The sequence below is a fragment of the Podarcis liolepis genome (assembly GCF_965112155.1).
Source record: "Podarcis liolepis genome assembly, chromosome: 7".
Classification (NCBI taxonomy): Eukaryota; Metazoa; Chordata; class Lepidosauria; order Squamata; family Lacertidae; genus Podarcis; species Podarcis liolepis.
Window position 1 is genome coordinate 81,932,477 of NC_139561.1, and position 20,767 is coordinate 81,953,243.

Sequence of the window (20,767 nt, forward strand, 5' to 3'; positions counted from 1 at the left end):
TAAGAGAGCAACATTGAATTCTACTCGGATAGCCTAATATTTATCAAAATATTTCAAAGGCATATGTTCCGACCAAGACAAGCAAGTTAATTGCTTGTTATATAATTACCAGTGCATTTTTAAAAAATAATTATAATAAAAAATTGTGTCCCAGGCTCTCCCAGCTAGAATGATGTAGAAGCCTCCCCGCCAGCCGCCTGAAAAAATGTTGTTTGTCTTAATGGCATTCTTTTAACTTCTCTCAAAATCCTCACAGATGTTTTGCTTCAATGGGACTCTCCAGATTTGCTTTGAAATGTGGTGGCAGATCTAATTGTGCTCCTGGTTCCTGCCGAGTAATTAAAGGTGCCATTTTGCGCTTCCCGTTGCGCTTTAATTTGTTGCTTTGCTTCCTCTGCTCTTGTGCCTTTAACTGGCATGAAAAGATAAGGAACTGCCTTTCCTCCTTAACTGATGCACGACAAGCTGCGGTTAATGCCATAGGAAGAGGGGCAGCATTTTTTTTAAAAACCAAACATTGGCAATCTCTCTGCCACTCATCCAATTGTTGCTTATTATTCCACAGCAATGGCCAAGACTCTCCCAGTTGTGTGTTTACAGTGGGGCTCTCGGAAATGTTTTTATGAAAGTTGCAAAAATGTTGAAATGAAAATACTAGGCTCTTGTAAGAATGTTTAAAGAAGTAGGTAAAAAGGTAAAGGTTATCAGAAGCTGGTAAAAATAAGATTTAAATTTTAAGTTTTAAGGTTTTATATAAGATAAGAAGAAAATAGAGCAAGGAAATGAAATGACAGAATAGTATGAACTATGGAAAGGATTTGCTGTGACAATTATTAATCAAGATACAAGAGATGGGAGGAGGAGGAGGTCATGGAAAGAAGGTAAAGAAAGTGGAGAATTTGAAAAGGATGGTTTTATTTTTTATTTTTTTTTCTGTTTTTGTATTTTTTTTCCTGAAATTTTGTTTTTTTCTGTTCTTTGTGATTTTAAAAATTCTTTTTTCAATAAATATAATTTTTTTTAAAAAAATAATACAGTGGGGCTCTCGAAGCTTTATAACAACCACAAATGTCGAGGTGCAAAGCCCCTGAAACTGAACTGGCACATCGCCAAGGCATTGGGTGCCAATTCTGGGACAAAGGCCCAGGTAATTAGCTTCTGGGACACCTGGTTTTATCGTTAAAACATTACTCCGTGAGCAGCGTGCGACATCGCCAAAGGGCCTGTATTTGAGTTTTATTTACTTGCAGTCCCAGTTTCTGATTTGATCCCAGAATGTCCCTATTTACGGCGTCTCTATTTCCATCGGAGAAACGTTGGCGGGTATGGAGCTATGTGACCCCCGAGGCAAGGAGATAAGTAACTACCCTACTTTTAGAAGATGTCTGAAGGCAGCCCCAAATGTTTTGTTTTTATATACAGTGGTACCTCGGGTTAAGTACTTAATTCGTGCTGGAGGTCCGTTCTTAACCTGAAACTGTTCTTAACCTGAAGCACCACTTTAGCTAATGGGGCCTCCTGCTGCTGCTGTGCCACCGGAGCACGATTTCTGTTCTCATCCTGAAGCAAAGTTCTTAACCTGAGATACTATTTCTGGGTTAGCGGAGTCTGTAACCTGAAGCGTATGTAACCCGAGGTACCACTGTATGTTGGAATCCACCCAAAGTGGCTGGGGCAACCTAGACAGATGGCCATAAATAATAAAATTATTATGCTTATCATTATTATGGAATAGGATGTCCCTGTTTTCATTGCAGAAATGTTGGCGGGTATGAGGGTCCACGTGACACCAAAGACTTCCTGAGCCAGTGCTTCAGCATCCAACCCAACCAGCCTTTGCCCCGCCCACCCTGCTCTGTGATGTCATTGGGACTCATAGTTTTCTAAGGAAAGGACGGAACCAGCAGCTGCCCAGCCCACTTGGAGTGCAACAAACCAGTCCCTCCATGTGAAGGTGGTGATGGATGGACCCAGCTTCTTCTTTCCCTCTTAAGCGGTCAGTTTCCTTCTTGCTGTTTGTGGGTAGCCAGGGGATATCCTGAGTGGTTATTTCCTTATAGTGTGCACAAACACAAGAATTCTCACGACACAAAACCACTCTGAAACGGATGTTGCGGCTCACCTCTTGCAGTGTTGACTCGAATAGCTCAGAGCAGAGGAAAACACATCACACAGGCCTATGACCACTGCCGTTTTACTATAAAGGTGCCCATATTCATGTCTGAGGCCCTAAAAAAACCCGACATCAGCCCCAAATACTTGAAAAACAGCCTCTTTCTCTACAGACACTCTTGGGTGTTATGATTGTCAGAGGTGAGGGGTGAGGGTCCCTGGGCAGTTTTCCCACCCTCAGAAGTTCAGGGGGTGGCAGGCCCAGGAGAGGGCTTTCTTTGTGGTAGCCCCTCAGCTGCAGAATTCCCTCCCCACAAAGGTGAATCTGCCACCTTAGTTATGTACAGTGGTACCTCGGGTTAAGAACTTAATTCGTTCTGGAGGTCCGTTCTTAACCTGAAACTGTTCTTAACCTGAAGTACCACTTTAGCTAATGGGGCTTCCCGCTGCTGCCGCTGCACCACCACGGTACGATTTCTGTTCTCATCCTGAAGCAAAGTTTTTAACCTGAGGTACTATTTCTGGGTTAGCCAGGTCTGTAACCTGAAGCATCTGTAAGCCGAGGTACCATTGTAGTTTTTGTTGAATGCTAAATATGCAAATATTTGCCCTGGCTGTTGGCGTCTGAGCCAGTGGCGTAGCATGGGTTGTCAGCACCCGGGGCAAGGCAAGTAATTTGCGCCCCCTAACCCGGTGGGGACAGAGAGCTGCGAGTGCAAGCCCCCCCCCCCAGATGTTGCGCCCGGTGCGGCCGGCCCCCCCCCCCTGCACCCCCCACGCTACGCCACTGGTCTGAGCTATATAGATTTGGACCCACCCTAGTATCTCGATTGTCGGGTGTTTTAAACCTTTTAATGCTCTGTTTTCTAATCACTGTACAGTTGTTGTCAAATTGTTGTAACCTGCCCTAGGATCTCCTGGTGAAGAGTGTGTGAGAAGGCATAAAAGTATTAGTAATCATCATCATAGCAACAATATCATATTTTATCTTGTTAAGTTGCTTTGATATTTTCTTTTTTGCAAAAGCAACAAATGTAAACAACAGCAGCAATAAGGCTACCCCCATCTTGCAGAGGCCCAGCTTGCCTCAGCCAGAAGTCGGACATTTAAGTTTCTCCATTCCCGTACTTTTCCAGTAGAGATTCAGCAGGCATCCTTGCTTTTGACTTTCAGGTGTCTCTTGAAGGCTTTTTTTTTAAAAAAAAAATGCCCACAGGTCTATGCAGTTGTTCAAAAGTTTTATTTCATTTTAACGATCTTTTGGTATTGCTTTTTAAGTTTTCTCTTTGCAGTACACCTCCCTGATGTCTTACGAGAGGGTGATACTTTCATAAACAAGATAAACAAAAAGGCGTATTGCAAGCCCAGTTTTGAAAAATGACTCCGAGAGTGAGCATCCCAGAACAGATACCTCAGAAAAGAGTCTCCGCCCCACCCCACCCCCGCAATACCTCCCACCCCATTTGCTAGAATGGCCTCCCCAAGTAGACCCACCCTTACACCCACTTTCTTAAGGTTTAGGTGCTAAGCTAGGGTGCTTCCATTTGGGCATATTGGCAGAACATGGATTTTCAGAGCAGGGACCTGATGGGATATTCATATCGCATTCCTGTAATCACTGTTTTATCTGGGGTGTCTCATTGTTATGCTGCTTCTGTCGTTTTTTATGATTTCTCTTTTAAGCTTCTAAATCTATTGTTATGGTGATTGTCTCGTGCTCTTTTTTTATGATGATAATGTTATTTATTATGTTGCCTTACAGTGATTGTTCTGTGTTTTTAGCGTGAGCCGCTTTGGGAATGTTAGCTTGAAATGGGAAATTGGCTATAAATATTTGAAATGATATATAAATACAAAACAGTCCCTTGTCACCGACCAGTGGCCCAATACATTAACAGGGCTGCTTCCGCTAGTCCATGTTGGTTGATCCCTGCTAATGCTTGTGATTTTATTTAATTCACCGTTGCTGCGCCGACAGATGACACAGGAACCTTCGGATTTGTCAGCCGCTCTGATTAGCTCTTCTTGTGTCACAGGGCGGGAATAAAAATAGCTTAAACAAATAACTAAACAAATAAACGGAAGGCTTCCTAGGCAAAGGGTCCAGCTGGAGTAAGTGCCTCGTGTTATCTCTTCCTCCTCTGTCTCTGTCTCTCTGTCCTGGAAAGCTTCCCACAGTTTTCTTGGCTTAGTTGACTTTGCACAGATAATGGTATAAAGTTCTTACTGTTATTTCGAAGGAGAATTTAATACATTTGTGCCTTATCTAGCCTGGCTAGGACAAATGCAGTTCCCACGTGGTTATTCTCAAGGTTATAGCAACAACCAAGTTACCGTGTACTTTGTAATACTTGAAATAAATGGAAGGAAGTTTCAGTGGTGGTAGGCTGGTAATTGCAGCAATGAAACTCTCATGCTCTCAGGGAGAGGGTCATACAGACCCCCCCAGGTGTCCCTATTTTCCAGGGACAGTCCTGGATTTACAGAAGCCGTCCCGTTTTCTGATTTTATCCCAAAATGTCCTGCTTTTCTTTAGGACATCTCTATTTTCATCAGAGAAATGTTGGAGGGTATGGAGTCATGCGACACCCCCCCCCCCACTTGAGCCAAGGAGATAAGTAACTATACACCTTTTAGAAGACATCTGAAGGCAGCCCTGTAAAGGGGAGTTTCTGAATGTTTAATATTTTATTATGTTTTTTAATATATGTTGGAAACCACCCAGAGTGGTTGGGCCAGATGGGTGGGGTATAAATGTTGTTGTTGTTGTTGTTAAATAGGATGTCCCAATTTTCATTGGAGAAATTTTGGAAGGTATGGGCAGATACATGTATCTCCGCACCCCAAAATTTCTCGCACTGCTCTTAGCCCAAAATGGTTGGCACCCAATCCAATCCTTCTTAAAACTAGGGTCATATATAAACTATTAACTGTGTGACCTACAGACCTTAACTCACTTTAAGTCCACTTATATCCACACTGTAAGAGTGAAGTAAAAAGCAAAGGTTTGGTCTCATGTCCAGTGAGTGAGCAGCCATATATTTACCCAGTTCAGGAGTGAATTACGGTACCTGAGTAACCCCTGAAGGCTGCAACCCCCATACACGCATTACCTGGGAGTAAGTCTCACTGAACCCAGTGAGGCTGACTTCTGAGTAGACATGCACAGGACTACACTGAAAAAACACGGAACTTTGTCTACATACGTGTGCCAGCAATTATTTAAGTTTAGCCAATTGCATGGTGTTCTCTTCTCTGCTACTTGAATTACGATGTTGGCCAACACAGTCTCCTTTGCTTGCATGAGTAGCAGAGAATCTACAGGAGCCTCCTGTGTGAAAGGAGCCCAAAGTTTCCAGCTGGCTGCTTGGTTTTCAAATGCCAGCCTGCTTGTATTTTGCTGCTCATGAAAATGAGCCCTTCTAGATAAGACCAAGGCCATGTTCACTCCATACACTGAAAGCCCTATGCTACCACTTTAAACAGTCATGGCTTCCAGCAAAGAATTGTAGAGGGAAGAACATAAGCTCCAGCATTTCTCCAATGAAAATAGGGACGTCCTAAGGAAAAGCAGGACCTTCTGAGATGAAATCAGAAACCGGGACGGCTTCTGTAAATCTTAGAAAATAAGGACACTTGGAGGGTTTGGAAGAATTCCAGGTTTGCTAAAGGTGCGGAGAGAGATGTTAGGAGACCCCTGTTCCCCTCACAGAGCAACAATTCCCAGAGTTCCCTGCGAAAAGGGATTAGTTGTAAACAACTCTGGGAATGATATCTCTGTGAGGGGAACAGGGCCTAACAACCCTCAACACCCTCAACAGACTACAGATCCCAAAATTCTTTGGGGGACGCCATGACCTTGTAAAGTGGTACCATAGCGCTTTCATCTTATGGTGTGAATGGCCCCCACTATTACATCTAATACAGCAGGAGTAGCCGATTTGATGCCCTCCACTTGTTGCTGGACTTTAATTCTCATCCCTGACCACTGGCCATGTTGACTGATGGGTGCTGGAGGCTGACAACATTTTTGAGGGTACCACACTGACTATCCCTATATAACACAGCAATCTCCTTCCCAGGGTAGCCAACCAGATAACTCCAGAAAGCCCACAGCCAGGGCTTGATGGCAACAGTCTTCTCTCATTAGTATTCAGTGTAGGGTACCAGATGCAAAAGATGACAGAGCGCCAGCTTGTCTTGCATGACAAGCTACACCTGCTCAAATTCCCTCTTCTAACATGAACAACTTGCCCCTTCTGCATGACAAGTGACAACGCAGTTATTGCAGGCGCAGGAGACCATCTCGATTCGTATCTGGCTGCTCCAGCCAAGATTGGTTCCTTTTGCTTGTTGGGTTCCTTGCTTTTGCCACTCTCTCTTCTCTCTAGACCCGCCTCCCCTCCTGCCTCAGAGCCCCTTTCCTGGTCTGCACCTGGCCTGGCATGCTGCAGGTAAATGTGAATCTCCATCAAGAGCCATAGAGGGGAGTGACTAGTTAGCAGGGTGGGCAGGTGGCAAACCTTCTGCACAGCTGCTACAGGTGCAGGAGCGTTGTCCACTTTTGTATCTGGTCACCCTGGCTGCTACACCCTGGCTGTAGATCTGTCGCAGGCAGGTTCCACGGTTCAATCTCCGACAGCTCCAGGTAGAACCGGGAAAGATCCTTGCCTGAAATCCCAGCCAGTCAGTGTAGACCAGGAATGAGGGACCTACAACCCTCCTGAGGTTTCCTCATTACAACTCCCATCACCCCCTGACCGTTGGCCATGCTACCTGAGGGGAATTGTAGTCCAACAATATCCAGAGGGCTGCAGGTTCTCCCCACTGGTGTAGACAACATTTAGTGTACACTGGTGTAGACAAGATTTAGGGGAGCTAGTCTCAAACGTTTGTTGGAGGAGACCTAGGGTTTTTTGGGGGGGAGTTATTTGTCTGTCTTCACGCTTTTTATTATGGAGGACCGCTGTAGCCACCCCCAATGACACGTTCTCAAGATGGAGGGGGAGGGAACAGCTGCAGTCGCCTGCGGTTCCTGCACAATGTTTGCCATCTTGCCAAAGGTTGAAGGCAGCTTTACCTGCAGCAATTGCATGTTGATTGCCCTCTTAGAAGACAAAGTCCAGCAACTGGAGGAACGTGTAGCTACGCTCCAAAGAATTAAAGAGCTGGAGCTCTTCTTGGAAGCAACAGAGCACACCGTCTCCACCAAGGAGGAGACAGGGGACACCCCTGAGAAGGAGGCTAGTTCACCAACACTGGAGCCAGATATATGGAGAAACGTGACTCAAAGAAGTAGGAGGCCCAGGGTTCGCTCTGATTGTTTAGAAATACACAATCGCTTTGAGGTCCTCTCCCCTAGCATGGAAGACGAAGAGCAGACTCCATCTGAGGATCTCTCCCTCATTACAGTCGATCAGGTATATGAAGACGAGCAGCAAAGTCAGTCCTCAGGGAATGTGCAGGCGACCTTGGAACGGACAGCTCACGGAAGAACCCCGACCAAACCTAAGAGGAGGCGTGTAGTGGTGATAGGGGATTCCCTACTGAGGGGAACAGAAGCAGTGATCTGTGGGCCTGACAAGATGTCTCGGGAAGTGTGCTGTCTCCCTGGGGCTAAGATCCAAGATGTAACTGAACGACTGCAAGGAATCATAAAACCCACTAACAAATACCCCTTCCTCTTGGTTCATGTGGGAACCAATGACACTGCAAGCAATAGCCTCCAGAAGATCAAAAGAGACTACGAGGCTCTGGGCAGGAAATTGAAGCAATTAAATGCACAAATTGTCATCTCATCTGTCCTCCCAGTTAAATGACATGGCCCAGGGAGAGAGGGAAAAATAGTGGAAGTGAACAGCTGGCTTCGCAAATGGTGTAAACAGGAATGGTTTGGATTCTTAGATCACGGACTGCAGTTTCTTGAAGATGGACTTCTGGCAAGCGATGGGCTGCACCTCACAACGGTTGGGAGGAATGTTTTTGCCAAAAATCTCAGAAACCTCATCAGGAGGGCTTTAAACTGACTAATGTGGGGGAGGGAGACAGTGCTCCTGAAGGTAGGAGTCTATCAATTGATGAAGATGATCATCCAAATGTCATAGACCAAATGGAGCAAACAGCACGCAGACCTAGTGGTGGGAGGAAAAAATCCTTAAATAAGAGACACGGGGGAATGATTAATGGACTTCAATGTCTGTACACTAATGCACAAAGCATGGGAAATAAACAAGATGAGCTTGAGCTCTTGGTACAGCAAACTAAATATGACATAATAGGCATCACTGAAACCTGGTGGGATAAGTCCCACGATTGGAATGTAATAATGGAGGGATACAATCTATTTCAGAGAAACAGACCAGACAAGAAAGGAGGAGGAGTGGCGTTATATGTCAGGGATGTGTATACCTGTGAAGAGATCCAAGATTTAGAACCTCAAAGCCAAGGTGAGAGCATTTGGGTCAAAATTAAGGGAGAGAAGAATAACAGTGACCTCATTGTGGGAGTTTACTATAGATCCCCAAGCCAAACGGAGGACATAGATGATGCCTTCCTGGAACAGATGACCAAGCATGCAAAAGGAAGGGAGATAGTAGTAATGGGGGACTTCAATTACCCGGATATTTGTTGGATGTCAAACTCAGCCAAGAGCATAAGGTCAAACAGATTCCTCACTGGCCTTGCAGACAACTTCATTGTCCAGAAAGTGGGAGAAGCAACAAGAGGAACAGCCATTTTAGATCTGGTCCTAACCAATGTTGATGACCTGGTTAGTGGGTTAGAAGTGGAAGGATCATTAGGCATGAGTGATCATGCTCTTCTGAAGTTTACTATACAGCGGAAAGGAGCAGCCAAGCATACTAGGACTCAATTTCTTGACTTTAAGAAAGCCGACTTCATAAAACTTAGGGAAGTGCTGGGTGAGATCCCATGGACAGTAATACTAAAAGGAAAGGGAGTTCATGATGGCTGGGAGTTTGTTAAGAGGGAGATAGTAAAAGCACAACTTCAGGCAATACCAACAAGACGGAAACATGGACCTCACCTGGAGTACTGTGTCCAGTTCTGGGCACCACAGCTCAAGAAGGACACTGACAAACTGGAACGTGTCCAGAGGAGGGCAACCAAAATGGTCAAAGGCCTGGAAACGATGCCTTATGAGGAACAGCTAAGGGAGCTGGGCATGTTTAGCCTGGAGAAGAGGAGGTTAAGGGGTGATATGATAGCCATGTTCAAATATATAAAAGGATGTCACATAGAGGAGGGAGAAAGGTTGTTTTCTGCTGCTCCAGAGAAGCGGACACGGAGCAATGGATCCAAACTACAAGAAAGAAGATTCCACCTAAACATTAGGAAGAACTTCCTGACAGTAAGAGCTGTTCGACAGTGGAATTTGCTGCCAAGGAGTGTGGTGGAGTCTCCTGCTTTGGAGGTCTTTAAGCAGAGGCTTGACAACCATATGTCAGGAGTGCTCTGATGGTGTTTCCTGCTTGGCAGGGGGTTGGACTCGATGGCCCTTGTAGTCTCTTCCAACTCTATGATTCTATGATTCTATGAATTATACCATACTGGTGTAACTCGGTATAATGCAGCTCCCTATGTACAAGCCTTCTCCTCCCAAGAAGGGATGGGTGGTTTACACAGGTGGGGGTTCATTTGTGTATCTATGTACACATGCTAGAACCATTTCACCCACAATGTGCTATGCAGGGGGGAACTGTGAGGGTTGCGGCAGCTAGACTGGTGACTGGGGGCGGCCGCCGAGACCACATAACACCGGTCTTGAAAGACCTACATTGGCTCCCAGTATGTTTCCAAGCACAATTCAAAGTGTTGGTGTTGACCTTTAAAGCCCTAAACGGCCTCGGCCCAGTATACCTGAAGGAGCGTCTCCACCCCCATCGTTCTGCCTGGACACTGAGGTCCAGCTCCGAGGGCCTTCTGGCTGTTCCCCCACTGTGAGAAGCAAAGCTACAGGGAACCAGGCAGAGGGCCTTCTCAGTAGCGGCGCCCGCCCTGTGGAACGCCCTCCCATCAGATGTCAAAGAGATAAACAACTACCTGACATTTAGAAGACACCTGAAGGCAGCCCTGTTTAGGGAAGTTTTTAATGTGTGACATTTTAGTGTATTTTTGATCTTTGTTGGAAGCCGCCCAGAGTGGCTGGGAAAACCCAGCCAGATGGGTGGGGTACAAATAAATAATAATTATAATTATTTACCTTTTCGGGCACAGAGTGAAGTGACTTGGATTCCTGGCTTGGTCAAAGTTTGCATCCCACCTAGAGCGGCTGGGTGCAAAAGGGGAGAGAGTTCCTGTGCCCTGAATAGTTGTGATGAAGAGGGGGTTTCAGAAGGGAGAGCTTGCTGTGCATGCTTAAACCTGCTGAAGTTTCCTCTACTATGCAGCTACTCAAAGTGCCAAAGTCCTGTCTCCTTTTGCACCCAGTTAAGCTAATTCAGTGGTACACGGCCTCTGAACATGGGTATTCTAAATGACTGTTGTTGGTAAGAACCATAAACAGACCCATCCCCATCCCAGCCACCAGCCATCACCTCATCTGGGGACAAAACAGTCCTTGAATTAGGAATGGAGGGAAGCTGTGGACCTTCGGATGCTGTTATAACTCCAACTCCCATCAGTTCTAGCCAGCATGGCTGTCCAGGATCGGGGCAAACTACAAGAAAGAAGATTCCACCTAAACATTAGGAAGAACTTCCTGACAGTAAGAGCTGTTTGACAGTGGTATTTGCTGCCAAGGAGTGTGGTGGAGTCTCCTTTTTTGGAGGTCTTTAAGCAGAGGCTTGACAACCATATGTCAGGAGTGCTCTTATGGTGTTTCCTGCTTGGCAGGGGGTTGGACTCGATGGCCCTTGTGGTCTCTTCCAACTCTGATTCTATGATTCTATGATTCAATACTGTGTCTTTGAAACATAAATTACATTTCTTAATGTTCCTAAGCTAGCACAGCTTTGCCTGTTTCCATAATGCCTCTGTCCACCACAGAAAGCTGCTTTTCCTCTAGGACTTGCAATGGGACAACCCTTTGGGCACTGAAGAGTCTGAATTGAACCTTTCAGTGATGCAGGTCTAGATCAGGGGTGAAAAACGTCATGCCTGGGGTCCAGGCCTCTCTATTTGGCTCTCGGGACCAGGGCCCACTTATGAGGCAAGGTGAAGCAACTGCCTCGGGTGGCAGGATCCACGGGGGCAGAAGATCTCAATGCAGATCTTCATTACCCCCTTGTTCCTTCATTATCCCCTTGATCTTCCCTCCTTCCCTTGTGGGGAGGAGGAGAAGCATTTTGTGGTTCACATCAGGTGCCAAAATATATTGGTCCGGACTTGCTCAGGACTCTTTGCAGGTCACACGACTCACATCCCTTCTCCCCACCAGACCCCACCCCTCACTGGCCTGCTTCACCCCTTGGGTCTATTTGTCTGTCTGGAATGTGTCCTTGAACTGTGATAGTGTCTCTTGAAGGAGAAAGGTGTGCGAGCTTGTGTAGAAATTAAGTCTACTGTACGAAGGAAAAATGTGCACCCGCTCCTCTTTTGTCTCTGGACCTGCCCACTGTTGCCATGTGGCCCTGGAAAGGTTCCCCAGAAGAGAATATGGCCCTTGGGCTGCAAAACGTTCCCCACCCCAATAGAGGACTTTAACTATAGAGACACTAGGGACCAGACTGTACCAGCAATACCACTCTGCTGAGAATCAGGGGAGCTCTCCGTTTAATACAGAAGCACAGCCCATTTCTGACTTTTCGGTCGCAATGGGCTTACATTACTTTCTAGAACACGACTCCCTTGTTGTGCTTATGATGGAGGGGAGCGCATTTCTGTAAAATGAACATGTGAAACACACGGCATCTGTTCCCGAGTACAGTACCTAATGCTTAAAAAAAGAAAGAAAAATCGTTCGTTCCCCTGAAGACTGTTTTGGCTCGTCCAGTGTTCAGTATGAGAAAAAAAATCGCACCAATGTCCGGCTGCTGTAAAGGTTGGGAAGGAAATGTCGGCTCTGAAAGTTTTTGTTGTGCGAGGCTGGGGCCAGTTTTACTTTCATTTCTGCACAGCTGCGGACTTTGTTCCCCAAAGCAAAGAAACACTTGAGGGGAAAACCTTTATGTGATGTGCGTGCACGAAGAGTCAGGTTGCGCAAAAACTTCAGCAGCTTCCCTGCGGCAACCGAGGCCAAAGGTCCAAGTGGAAATTCCCCAGGTGGAGAAACCCGATCTTCACATCGCTTCAGGGGTCTGACTCCTGCCAAGATCTCAACATCTCAAGCCTTGAGATACGATCACAGATTCTGCCCCCCTCCACGCAAATTTACTCTGCTCTGTTTATCTCACCGCTCTTTGCCCAGTTTTCTTGAGAGGGGCTGTCATAACCAGACCCCCTGCCCTTTCCTGGAGGAGGGCATTCCGGGCCTATCTGCTTGCTCTGCTATGCGAACGCTGCGTCTGCGAAAGTTAAACGGGCAAACAAAGCAATTTGTTACGAGGGTTCGGTTCCGAAGCGTGTCCTCCCACCCCATCTCCAACAGGCCCAGCCCAGCAGGGGAATTATTATAGACTGCAAAAAAATTAACAGCCTGCAGTTACAAGAAGTCGTAGACTTTGCGTCGTACCCCCACCACTCCGTAATTTCCCATGCGGAGAACAGCCGCCCGATCTGGTTACGGCTGGCACCATCGGACTCTTCTGGTGTGTGTGCGCGCGTGTGGGGCTCCCCAAATTCTCAGACCCATCATGCCTGATCCTAAGATTCAGCTCCTTCTCCTGTCGGCCGGCTGCAGAGTAGCAGAGGGAACTTTCACCCACCGCAGCCGCCTTTGCGCTCTGGTGGCGCGACTGCAAGAACTTAGAATTTAGAATTGCGCCTTCGGTTAGAGACGCGCCAGCAGACCAGCTCCGCCGGCGGGTGAGTTGGTGCTGGGGCAGAGAGAGACGCAGGGCGGCCTGCCCCGCTACCTTTCACTTCCCGGCTGCCTTCTCTACCTCATCCCCGCCCCTTGCCCCCCCCCGCCCCATTTCCCGTCGCACTTTTTTTGTGCCTTTCGTGCTTGAACTTCTATACACCCCGACGGCTCTCTGTGCGTGCGCGTCGACGGAGCTGCGTCTTCAGTTCCTCAACTGGCCGCTCCGGTTTAGTTTGTTATTAACTTTTTCCCCCACCCCTTTGGCGCGGGCAAACAAGTACAGAGACGCCTCTCGGTCTCGTGGGGGGAGAGACACAGAGAGAGAGGAAGAGAAAGGTTGGTGCGCAGGGGAAGCAGAGGTTGGGGAGACGGTTTGTTTCGGGGTCGCAGCCAGAGCGCCCCACTTCCTTCTTCTGTTAAGCACGGCCGGTTTCCCACGCGCGGGTGCGAGGCTGCTAACGCGGTGGCTTTCTCGCTTCTTTTTTCTCTAAGGGCGAACCAGGAAACGGAGGAGGGAACTTTCTCATTACCCAAAACAGAAGGCAGGCAGGCAGCAGGGCGATGATGGCGCAGTTTCAACAGAAGCTCTTCTGGCTGGTGGCGGCTGGCCTGGCTGTGACCCTACGCACCAGCCAGGCAGGTGAGTCGAATGGCACAACACTCTCGAAAACAAGGAGCTGGTGCGGAATTCACTTCGCTGGCCCACCTTTTGAAACTGCCCCGTGCTCTTCCTGCCCCTTTGTTTTGGGAGGCCAGGGTGGTAGGGCGGGTGCTTGGCATGCAGAAGGTCGGTGTGTGTGTATGTTAATCCCCGGAATCTCCCATTTAAAAGGATCAGAGAGCAGTTGATGGGTTGTACATGTTCGCCTCAGACCCCAGAGAGCTGCTGCCAGTCAGAGTGGGCAGCGCTGAGTGAGATGGACACATATGTAGCAGCTTGACATTTTGCAGGCAAAACCTTTTGATTGCTTCCTGTTACCTGAGCATTCGCTCTGCAAGTGTTTTTCCACACTGCAGTTTTGGGAAACTGGACTTGTTGCACAAGAGCACTAATCTCATTTTAAGTTGTACAACCTGAATTTGCCGGTGGGTAAACAAATCCAGCATGGAAGTAGCGAGCGCCTGGAAGCTTTTCTGGCTTGATTTCTGCATTTCACATTGTTGCCGAAGGCCTTGTGAGAAAGAGCTGGCAATCTTCTTTCCCACTCTCACGAAGCTTTAGTTCTGCTTCTGTGTGGTAAGACCAGTTGGGCTGGGAGATCTTGTGAGGCAAGGGAAGAGCCAGTCCACCCCAGAATCGGCATCGAAAACAGAGTTTGTAATTAATGAAAGGATGGCGAGAAGATGAACAAGAAGTGTTTTGTTGAGCCAGCTGTATGGTCACCTACACACTGCAGCTGACACACTAATGCATCACGACACACAGTTTGGAAATCTCCGGTGTAGGGGCCAGGAGACTTAACACACACAGCATACCCTTAAAGCACATTCAAAGCACTATTCCCCCTGAAGAACCCTGGGAAACGTCATTTGTTAAGGGTGCTGAGAATTGTAGTTCTGTAAGGTGCAAACTACCATTCCCAGGATTTTGTTGTGGTGGCAGGCAGGGGAAATGTCCTTTGAGTGTGTTTTAGAGGTGTGGTGTCTATGCAGATTGTGTTACAACTCAGAAAGGTCCACTTGAATCTTAATAATAAGTATTATTATTGTATTATTTATATACCCATAAACTCTTTTGACTGCGTTTGACAAGCCAGTCTGTCCCACCTACTGTAGCCACCCTCTCTAGAAATTTGGAGGTCCCCTTTCTTGCAGGATTGTTGTAAAGACTACAACTGGATGCAAATGCTAAATATTACTGAAAGAGATTTTCGGTCTCAGGCCTGCCTGGGTGCTTGTAGACATGTGTGGGCTGGCTTTGGCTTCTTGGAGAACAGATCTAGGAAGTGTTTGCAGAGTCAGGCCATCTGTCTGTCTGTCTCAGTATTATTCATGCTGACTAGCAGCAGCAACTGTCCACAGTTTCTACAGGGGTCTTCTTCTCTCGCTGCCCGACTTTTGAGATACCTGCAACCTTTTGCTTTCAAAATGCCTTCTTAGCCGCAAGCTGTGACCACATCTTTTAACAGAAGGTGCTCTGTGCATGCTTGTTTTGCCCCCGGAGTTGTGTCAAGGGCCTATGGGACAAGTTCTGAGGTTGAGCCTCCGCAATCAGTAAGATTAGGAGGCAGTGTGGTGTAGTGGTTAGAGTGTCAAACTAGGATTTGGGAGAGACCAGATATTCAAATGCCCACCCGGCCAAGAAGCTCACTGGACGTCCTTGGGTCAGTCACTAGCTGCCTCTCAGGCTAACCTACCCCACAGGGTTGTTGTGGACATTAGAGGAGAACGGGGAGAAACACGTATGCCACTGTGAGCTCCTTTGGGAAAGAGAGTGGGACAGAAATGCAATAAATAAATAATAAAGATATGGTTTGGCGAAAGGGACACAAAGGTGTAGAAATGTTTGCATATATATAAATAAACATTTTCCTTCCTAACTGAAAGCACCAATCAAGGCTGCTTAGGACATTTAAAGGTTTCAGTTTCAGTATATATCTCAAGCGTGAAGTTTCTTAGGGGCAAAGTGTTGACAGTTAAAAACCTAAGCAGAAAAACAAGCAGAAAATCACCAACTGAGGCTGCTCAATACATTTAAATGTTAGTTTCATCATAATGATGATAATGATGATTTTAAATTTGTACACCACCCTTCAGCCAAACATCTCAGGGGGTTCAAAGCACAGAAATACAAAACGAAAGCACATAATAAAGACCAGAACAAACCCATAATCCCTCCCCAACCAAAATGAAGGACACCAAAAGGTTTTCAGTGTAGAACAAAAATAGAATGAAAAATGACCTTTAGCAACAAAGAAACCAAGAAAGGAGCCGACCAAACTTCATGGGGCAAGGAGTTCCATAATCTCCCTCTCACCCCTTGTATCCGGACGCACTACGACCCTGGATGAGACAGAAGGAAAAGCCTCTCCTTCCCACCTTAAGAGAGCAGGAAGAATGATACAGAAAGAAGTCCACACCATACATTTAAATCACTCTTATGCTCCCCCACCTCAAAGGAACTTGGGAACTGTAGTTTGTTGCAGGGACTGAAAGTCTTTAGGATACCCTCACAGACCCACAATCAACTACTGTTCCCAGGATTCTTTGGGGGAAGCCTAGGCTTAGATTCGCCATCCCAAAATGTACAAGGATTACATAACATAATTCTTCATGTGCCTTATCCACGAAAGGTCCGGAGAGTGTCAACAGAAGTAAGGGCCTTTTCTGCAGTGGCTCCCCGTGTATGAAATGCTCTCCCCGGGGGTGGTTTGCCTGGTGCCTTCATTATACACATTTAGGCACCAGGCGAAAATGTTCCTCTTCAACCCGGCCTGTGGCTGATTGACATCTGATGCCCTTTTAAATGTGCTGCGGAACAGAGGACTATTGGTTTGTTTCCGTTCTTATTTTTGACACGTATTTTGTTTTGTTTTGTAATTTTGTGTTGCGAACCACCCTGAGACCTATGGGGTAGGGCCGTATACTTTTTAAAAAAAATATAAAATTAGAAGATGAGAAATAAGAAGTGGGTGCTGGAGATGATCTAGCCAACGAGCTTGGGGGACCCTTGGCTCAAGAGTGTGGGTGGCGGCCTCTGTCTCATGCCATCCCCTCTTTTATAATTCCAGAGGTCTCCATCGTCCTTCGCAGCGACCAGGAGGGTCCTGTCCTTGAGGGCGGGAACGTGACTCTGGAGTGCCTGGGCAATGAAGGAGAGGAGATGAGCGGATTCACTTTCCAGAAATACAGCAAGGTCAGGATAAACTTACAGATGTAATTGCAAGACAAAGCAGCGAGGAGGGAGATGGGTGGCTTGCTCAACAGGGGCGCTGTGCTGCAGTTGCAGAACACTTGGTTGCAAATAGTACAACAGGCAGCACCCAGAGGGGCATCCAAAGTTGTTTCCTAAGTTCAGGTGTGGGTGCTGTTGCTTTTCAGCAATCCAAAGTGGGCCCCATCCACGCACAGCGGAGGAGCGATGCAAGTAGGACGAGTGGCTGCAAGGTTTGCAGAAGTGGAACGTTGTTGTTTTGAAAAAGCCTAGGGCAGGAGATGGGGAAATCCCAGGGCAGCGCAAGGGAGGCTGAGCTGCTCTGTGCTGCGGCTGCCGAATGCTGACTCACTTGCGGCTGGAGAGAGAGAAAAAGAAATTATAATACTGGAATGTAGCAGACAGGCTCCTGAGCAGCAGAACTCCATTCTGCAACACCCCCACTTTTGGACTTTGTAACAGCCAGGCCTTTTACTCAGGGAATCTGGGAGTGGGGTTGTATTAGCTATCCCAGAAGCGTAGAGTTGGAAGGGGTCCCCATGGGTCATCTAGTCCAACCCCCTGCAATGCAGGGATAATGATCCTGACCTGATAATTCTCAGTACTACTTCACCATGCTAAAATTCCCAGGATTCTTTGGGGCACAACCGCGGCAAGACCAGTATAAAAGGCAACATCCTAGATAGCTCAGTCGGTAGAGCAGGGGACTCTTCATCTCTGAGTTGTGGGTTTGAGCCCCATGCAGGGCAAAATATTCCTGCAATGCAGGGGGATGGATTAGACCCTCGAGGTCCCTTCCAATTCTACAGTTTGGTGGTTCTTATGTGGGCAGGACCCTTTTGCTAGGCCTCAGGTGGGCAAGTTTCAGGTAACTCTCAGCCCAACTTCATGTGGTGGGTAGAATGTAAATTGGGGGTGGGGAATGGCAGAGAGATAGAGAGAGAAAAGGGCGACAGAAAGGAAGCGAGACAAAGGGATGCCCCCACTTATCTTCTGCTCTGATGTCACCTACACAGGGCTCCAGCCCACATTAGGCTCCAGCCCTACCGTCTGCCAATGTCTACTCTACCCCCAACCCCAAAGGATTGCCCCAAATGTGACAGCTGCCCACCTCTGACTCAGGCAAGAACAAGCTAAGGACAGAGATTGGTAACTTAGGCTGAGCACACACTATACATTTGAAGCCCGTTTCCCATCCCTGCAAAGATTCCCGAGAACAATAGTTTACCCCTTGTGGTGCTGCACCCTTACCAAACTACAGTTCCCAGGATTTTGGTGGTGGTGTTTTTTGAGGGGTTGTGGTTTGAATGTGTGGTGTGGGCAGCCTTACTAGTAAGGATTTGGTAGGATAAGAACCATGTGATAGCATGGACAAGTATATTTCAGAATTGGTCTGGACCCAGTTTTGTTGTAGCAACATCCCTCACAGAACTTGAGAAATTGTACATTTGCAGTGCGGCTGGTAATCACTTGTCCCAGAATCCATGCTGCTCTTTGAACGACGGTTCTCCTCTACCCAGCCCACTCAGGTCTCTTGGTTCGCAGCCCCTATAGTGAAACAGGTTTATTGTGTGAACATGCTGTTCATGAGGAGGAAAGGTCTTTAAGGAAAGGCTTTGCTAAACCCAAGCTGCTCACATGTAGACTTGAATGAAGAGTTCTGGAGGAGGTATTTTATGACAGGTGTTTTGTTGACTGGAGAGGGAATGGGAGGCTGCTCTAAGCAGGATTGGGAGGAGATGGGAGAAATGGGGAGGCCACAGCTCAGGATTAGGGAGTGTCTGGGGAAAACAATAATCAAGGCCACCAAGTGGCCACTAGGGGGCACTGTTTCCAGGATGTAGAACCATTCTCCTGAAGCTGCTGGGAGTCAAGATGGCAGCAATTAGAGCAGGGATTGGGAGCTTTTGGTCCTCTAGATCAGTGTTCCCCAACCTTGGGTCTCCAGCTGTTTTCGGACTGCAGTTCCCATCATTCCTGACCACTGGTCTTGTTAGCAAGGGATGATGGGAGTTGTAGTTCAAAAACAGCTGGAGACCCAAGGTTGGGGAACACTGCTCTAGATGCTGTGGGATGGCAACTCTCTTATTTCCTGACTGCCTGTTGGCAATGCTGGCTGGGGCTGATGGGAGCTGGAGTCTAACATGATCTAGAAGGCCACAGACTCGACATACATGGCAGGAACACTGTTAGAATTCCTGCTCTGTGATTGCAGTCATGGGATTATTGTCTATCATATGATGGTGTATGTTTTGACTCCACAGAGTGGGAAGTGACGGAGACAGGATGTTTGTGTTACTGTGTTCCGTGAAGTGGGACTATAGTCCTTTGTTTTTTCTCTTTGCTGTCTGATACTAGAGAGAGAGGGAGCCATGTTGCAGTGCTCCGTGTGTTTATATGTAAATAAAGTAGATTAGCCAAAATGCTGAGTTGCTGAGGTCTGTTACGCAAGCTGCAAAGACTCTGCGGATCCCTAAGTGTGCCAATGTCTGTTGGCATCGGTCGCTGGGATGTTCAGGCTGAAGAAAGCTTTTGAAGCTCCCGAACGATCGACCAGGAGGGAGAGAACATGCCAGTTGGGCATGTGTCTCTGCCAGGGTCCTGCTCGAGTGTAGGACAAGCTCCTGACAGTTAAAGGCCAACTAAAGGAACCTTATTTTTGGCTCCCTTTACTTCCTCGCTCAACCGCGGTGCAGCTGCTCCGATTGCTGTGTGCCACCCTAGACTCCAAACGCAACGCTTAGCAATGGTCAGGTCTCCAACCAAAATGCCTTAACGTTCACTGAATGGCCCCAGAGTGCATTGAAGCCCATGTAGGTGTGGCTTGAGTGGCGTGGTGCTCAGAAGGGGACCTGTGCCACCGCCAGTTGGCATTTCGGGTAGCGCCATCTTGCAAAGGGCGTTGACTAATGCGAGGCATTCCTCTCCCTGTTGCAGTGGCTCCACTCCTGGATCTCCCTCGACAAAGCCAGCGAGATGCGCTGCTGGTTTTACGACGTCAGCGTCAGCTACGACGACGGCCGCCTCCAACTTGCCATCAGTGGACTGAAATCTTGGCACGCTGGACCTTACCGCTGCGCCGGCTCCAACGGCACCAACAATGCCTCTGTCTCCAATGAGCTGGACCTGCAGATGGAATGTACGTGGGAAAGTTTCTTCTTTCCTCTGGCTCCTAGTGGGTGATGGAGAAATAGCAGGTGGGGAGGATTAGCGGGGCTGCCTTTGCAACTGGCCTTTGGCAATTTGTAGGTAACTGGCAGGAGTGTAACCTCTTGCAGGGACTGTTGATGCCAGCCCTGCCCTCGCTCCCTTAGCCACACACACCCCAGCTGTTGCCATGGCCTTTCTTTATGGAAGAGTAATAAAGAAGAGCACTCCTGAGCACAAACAGAGTGCTTTCTAACTTATCCTGAGCACATGCAACTTGTCAACACACATTTAGAATATGAACGCCACCTGCACTCTCCTCAGGACACAGGAAATGCTCAGCCCTCTTTTGACAGCATCCTGAGCCCATAAAATATTTCAAAACTTTTCTTCTTCCTCTTCTTCTAACTCTTCTTCTTCCTCTTCTTCTTCTTCTTCTTCTTCTTCTCCTCCTCCTCCTCCTCCTCCTCCTCCATCACAGATGTTGTTGTTATTATTTTATTATTGCTTATTAAATTTGTATACCGCCCTATACCTGTGGATCTCAGGGCAGTTCAAAACATAAAACCACAATATAAAAAAACATAAAATACATCATAAAAATGACAATGAAAACAACACATTTTAAAGGGGCATTAGATGTCAATCATCCCAAGGCCTGGTTGAAGAGGAACGCTTTTGCCTGGCGCCTAAAAGTGTATATGAAGGCACCC

General features: G+C 47.4%; 1 protein-coding gene across 7 annotated transcripts in view; it reads left to right on the plus strand.

The window, feature by feature from the left end:
- The first annotated feature begins 1,872 nt into the window (after nt 1-1,872).
- Nucleotides 1,873-20,767, plus strand: part of LOC310712470 (basal cell adhesion molecule-like) — a 30,060-nt gene continuing 11,165 nt past the window's right edge. The window contains exons 1-4 of one of the 7 annotated variants that reach the window (XM_083515561.1): nt 1,873-1,996; nt 13,526-13,673; nt 16,765-16,889; nt 19,845-20,046. In XM_083515561.1, the coding sequence (XP_083371687.1) occupies nt 13,595-13,673; nt 16,765-16,889; nt 19,845-20,046 (406 nt within the window). In that variant the 5' untranslated portion in view covers nt 1,873-1,996; nt 13,526-13,594. Of the gene's footprint in view, nt 1,997-12,113; nt 12,334-12,569; nt 13,374-13,525; nt 13,674-16,764; nt 16,890-19,844; nt 20,047-20,767 lie in introns of those variants that run through there. The other 6 variants (XM_083515559.1, XM_083515560.1, XM_083515565.1 and 3 more) reach the window with 6 other exon arrangements.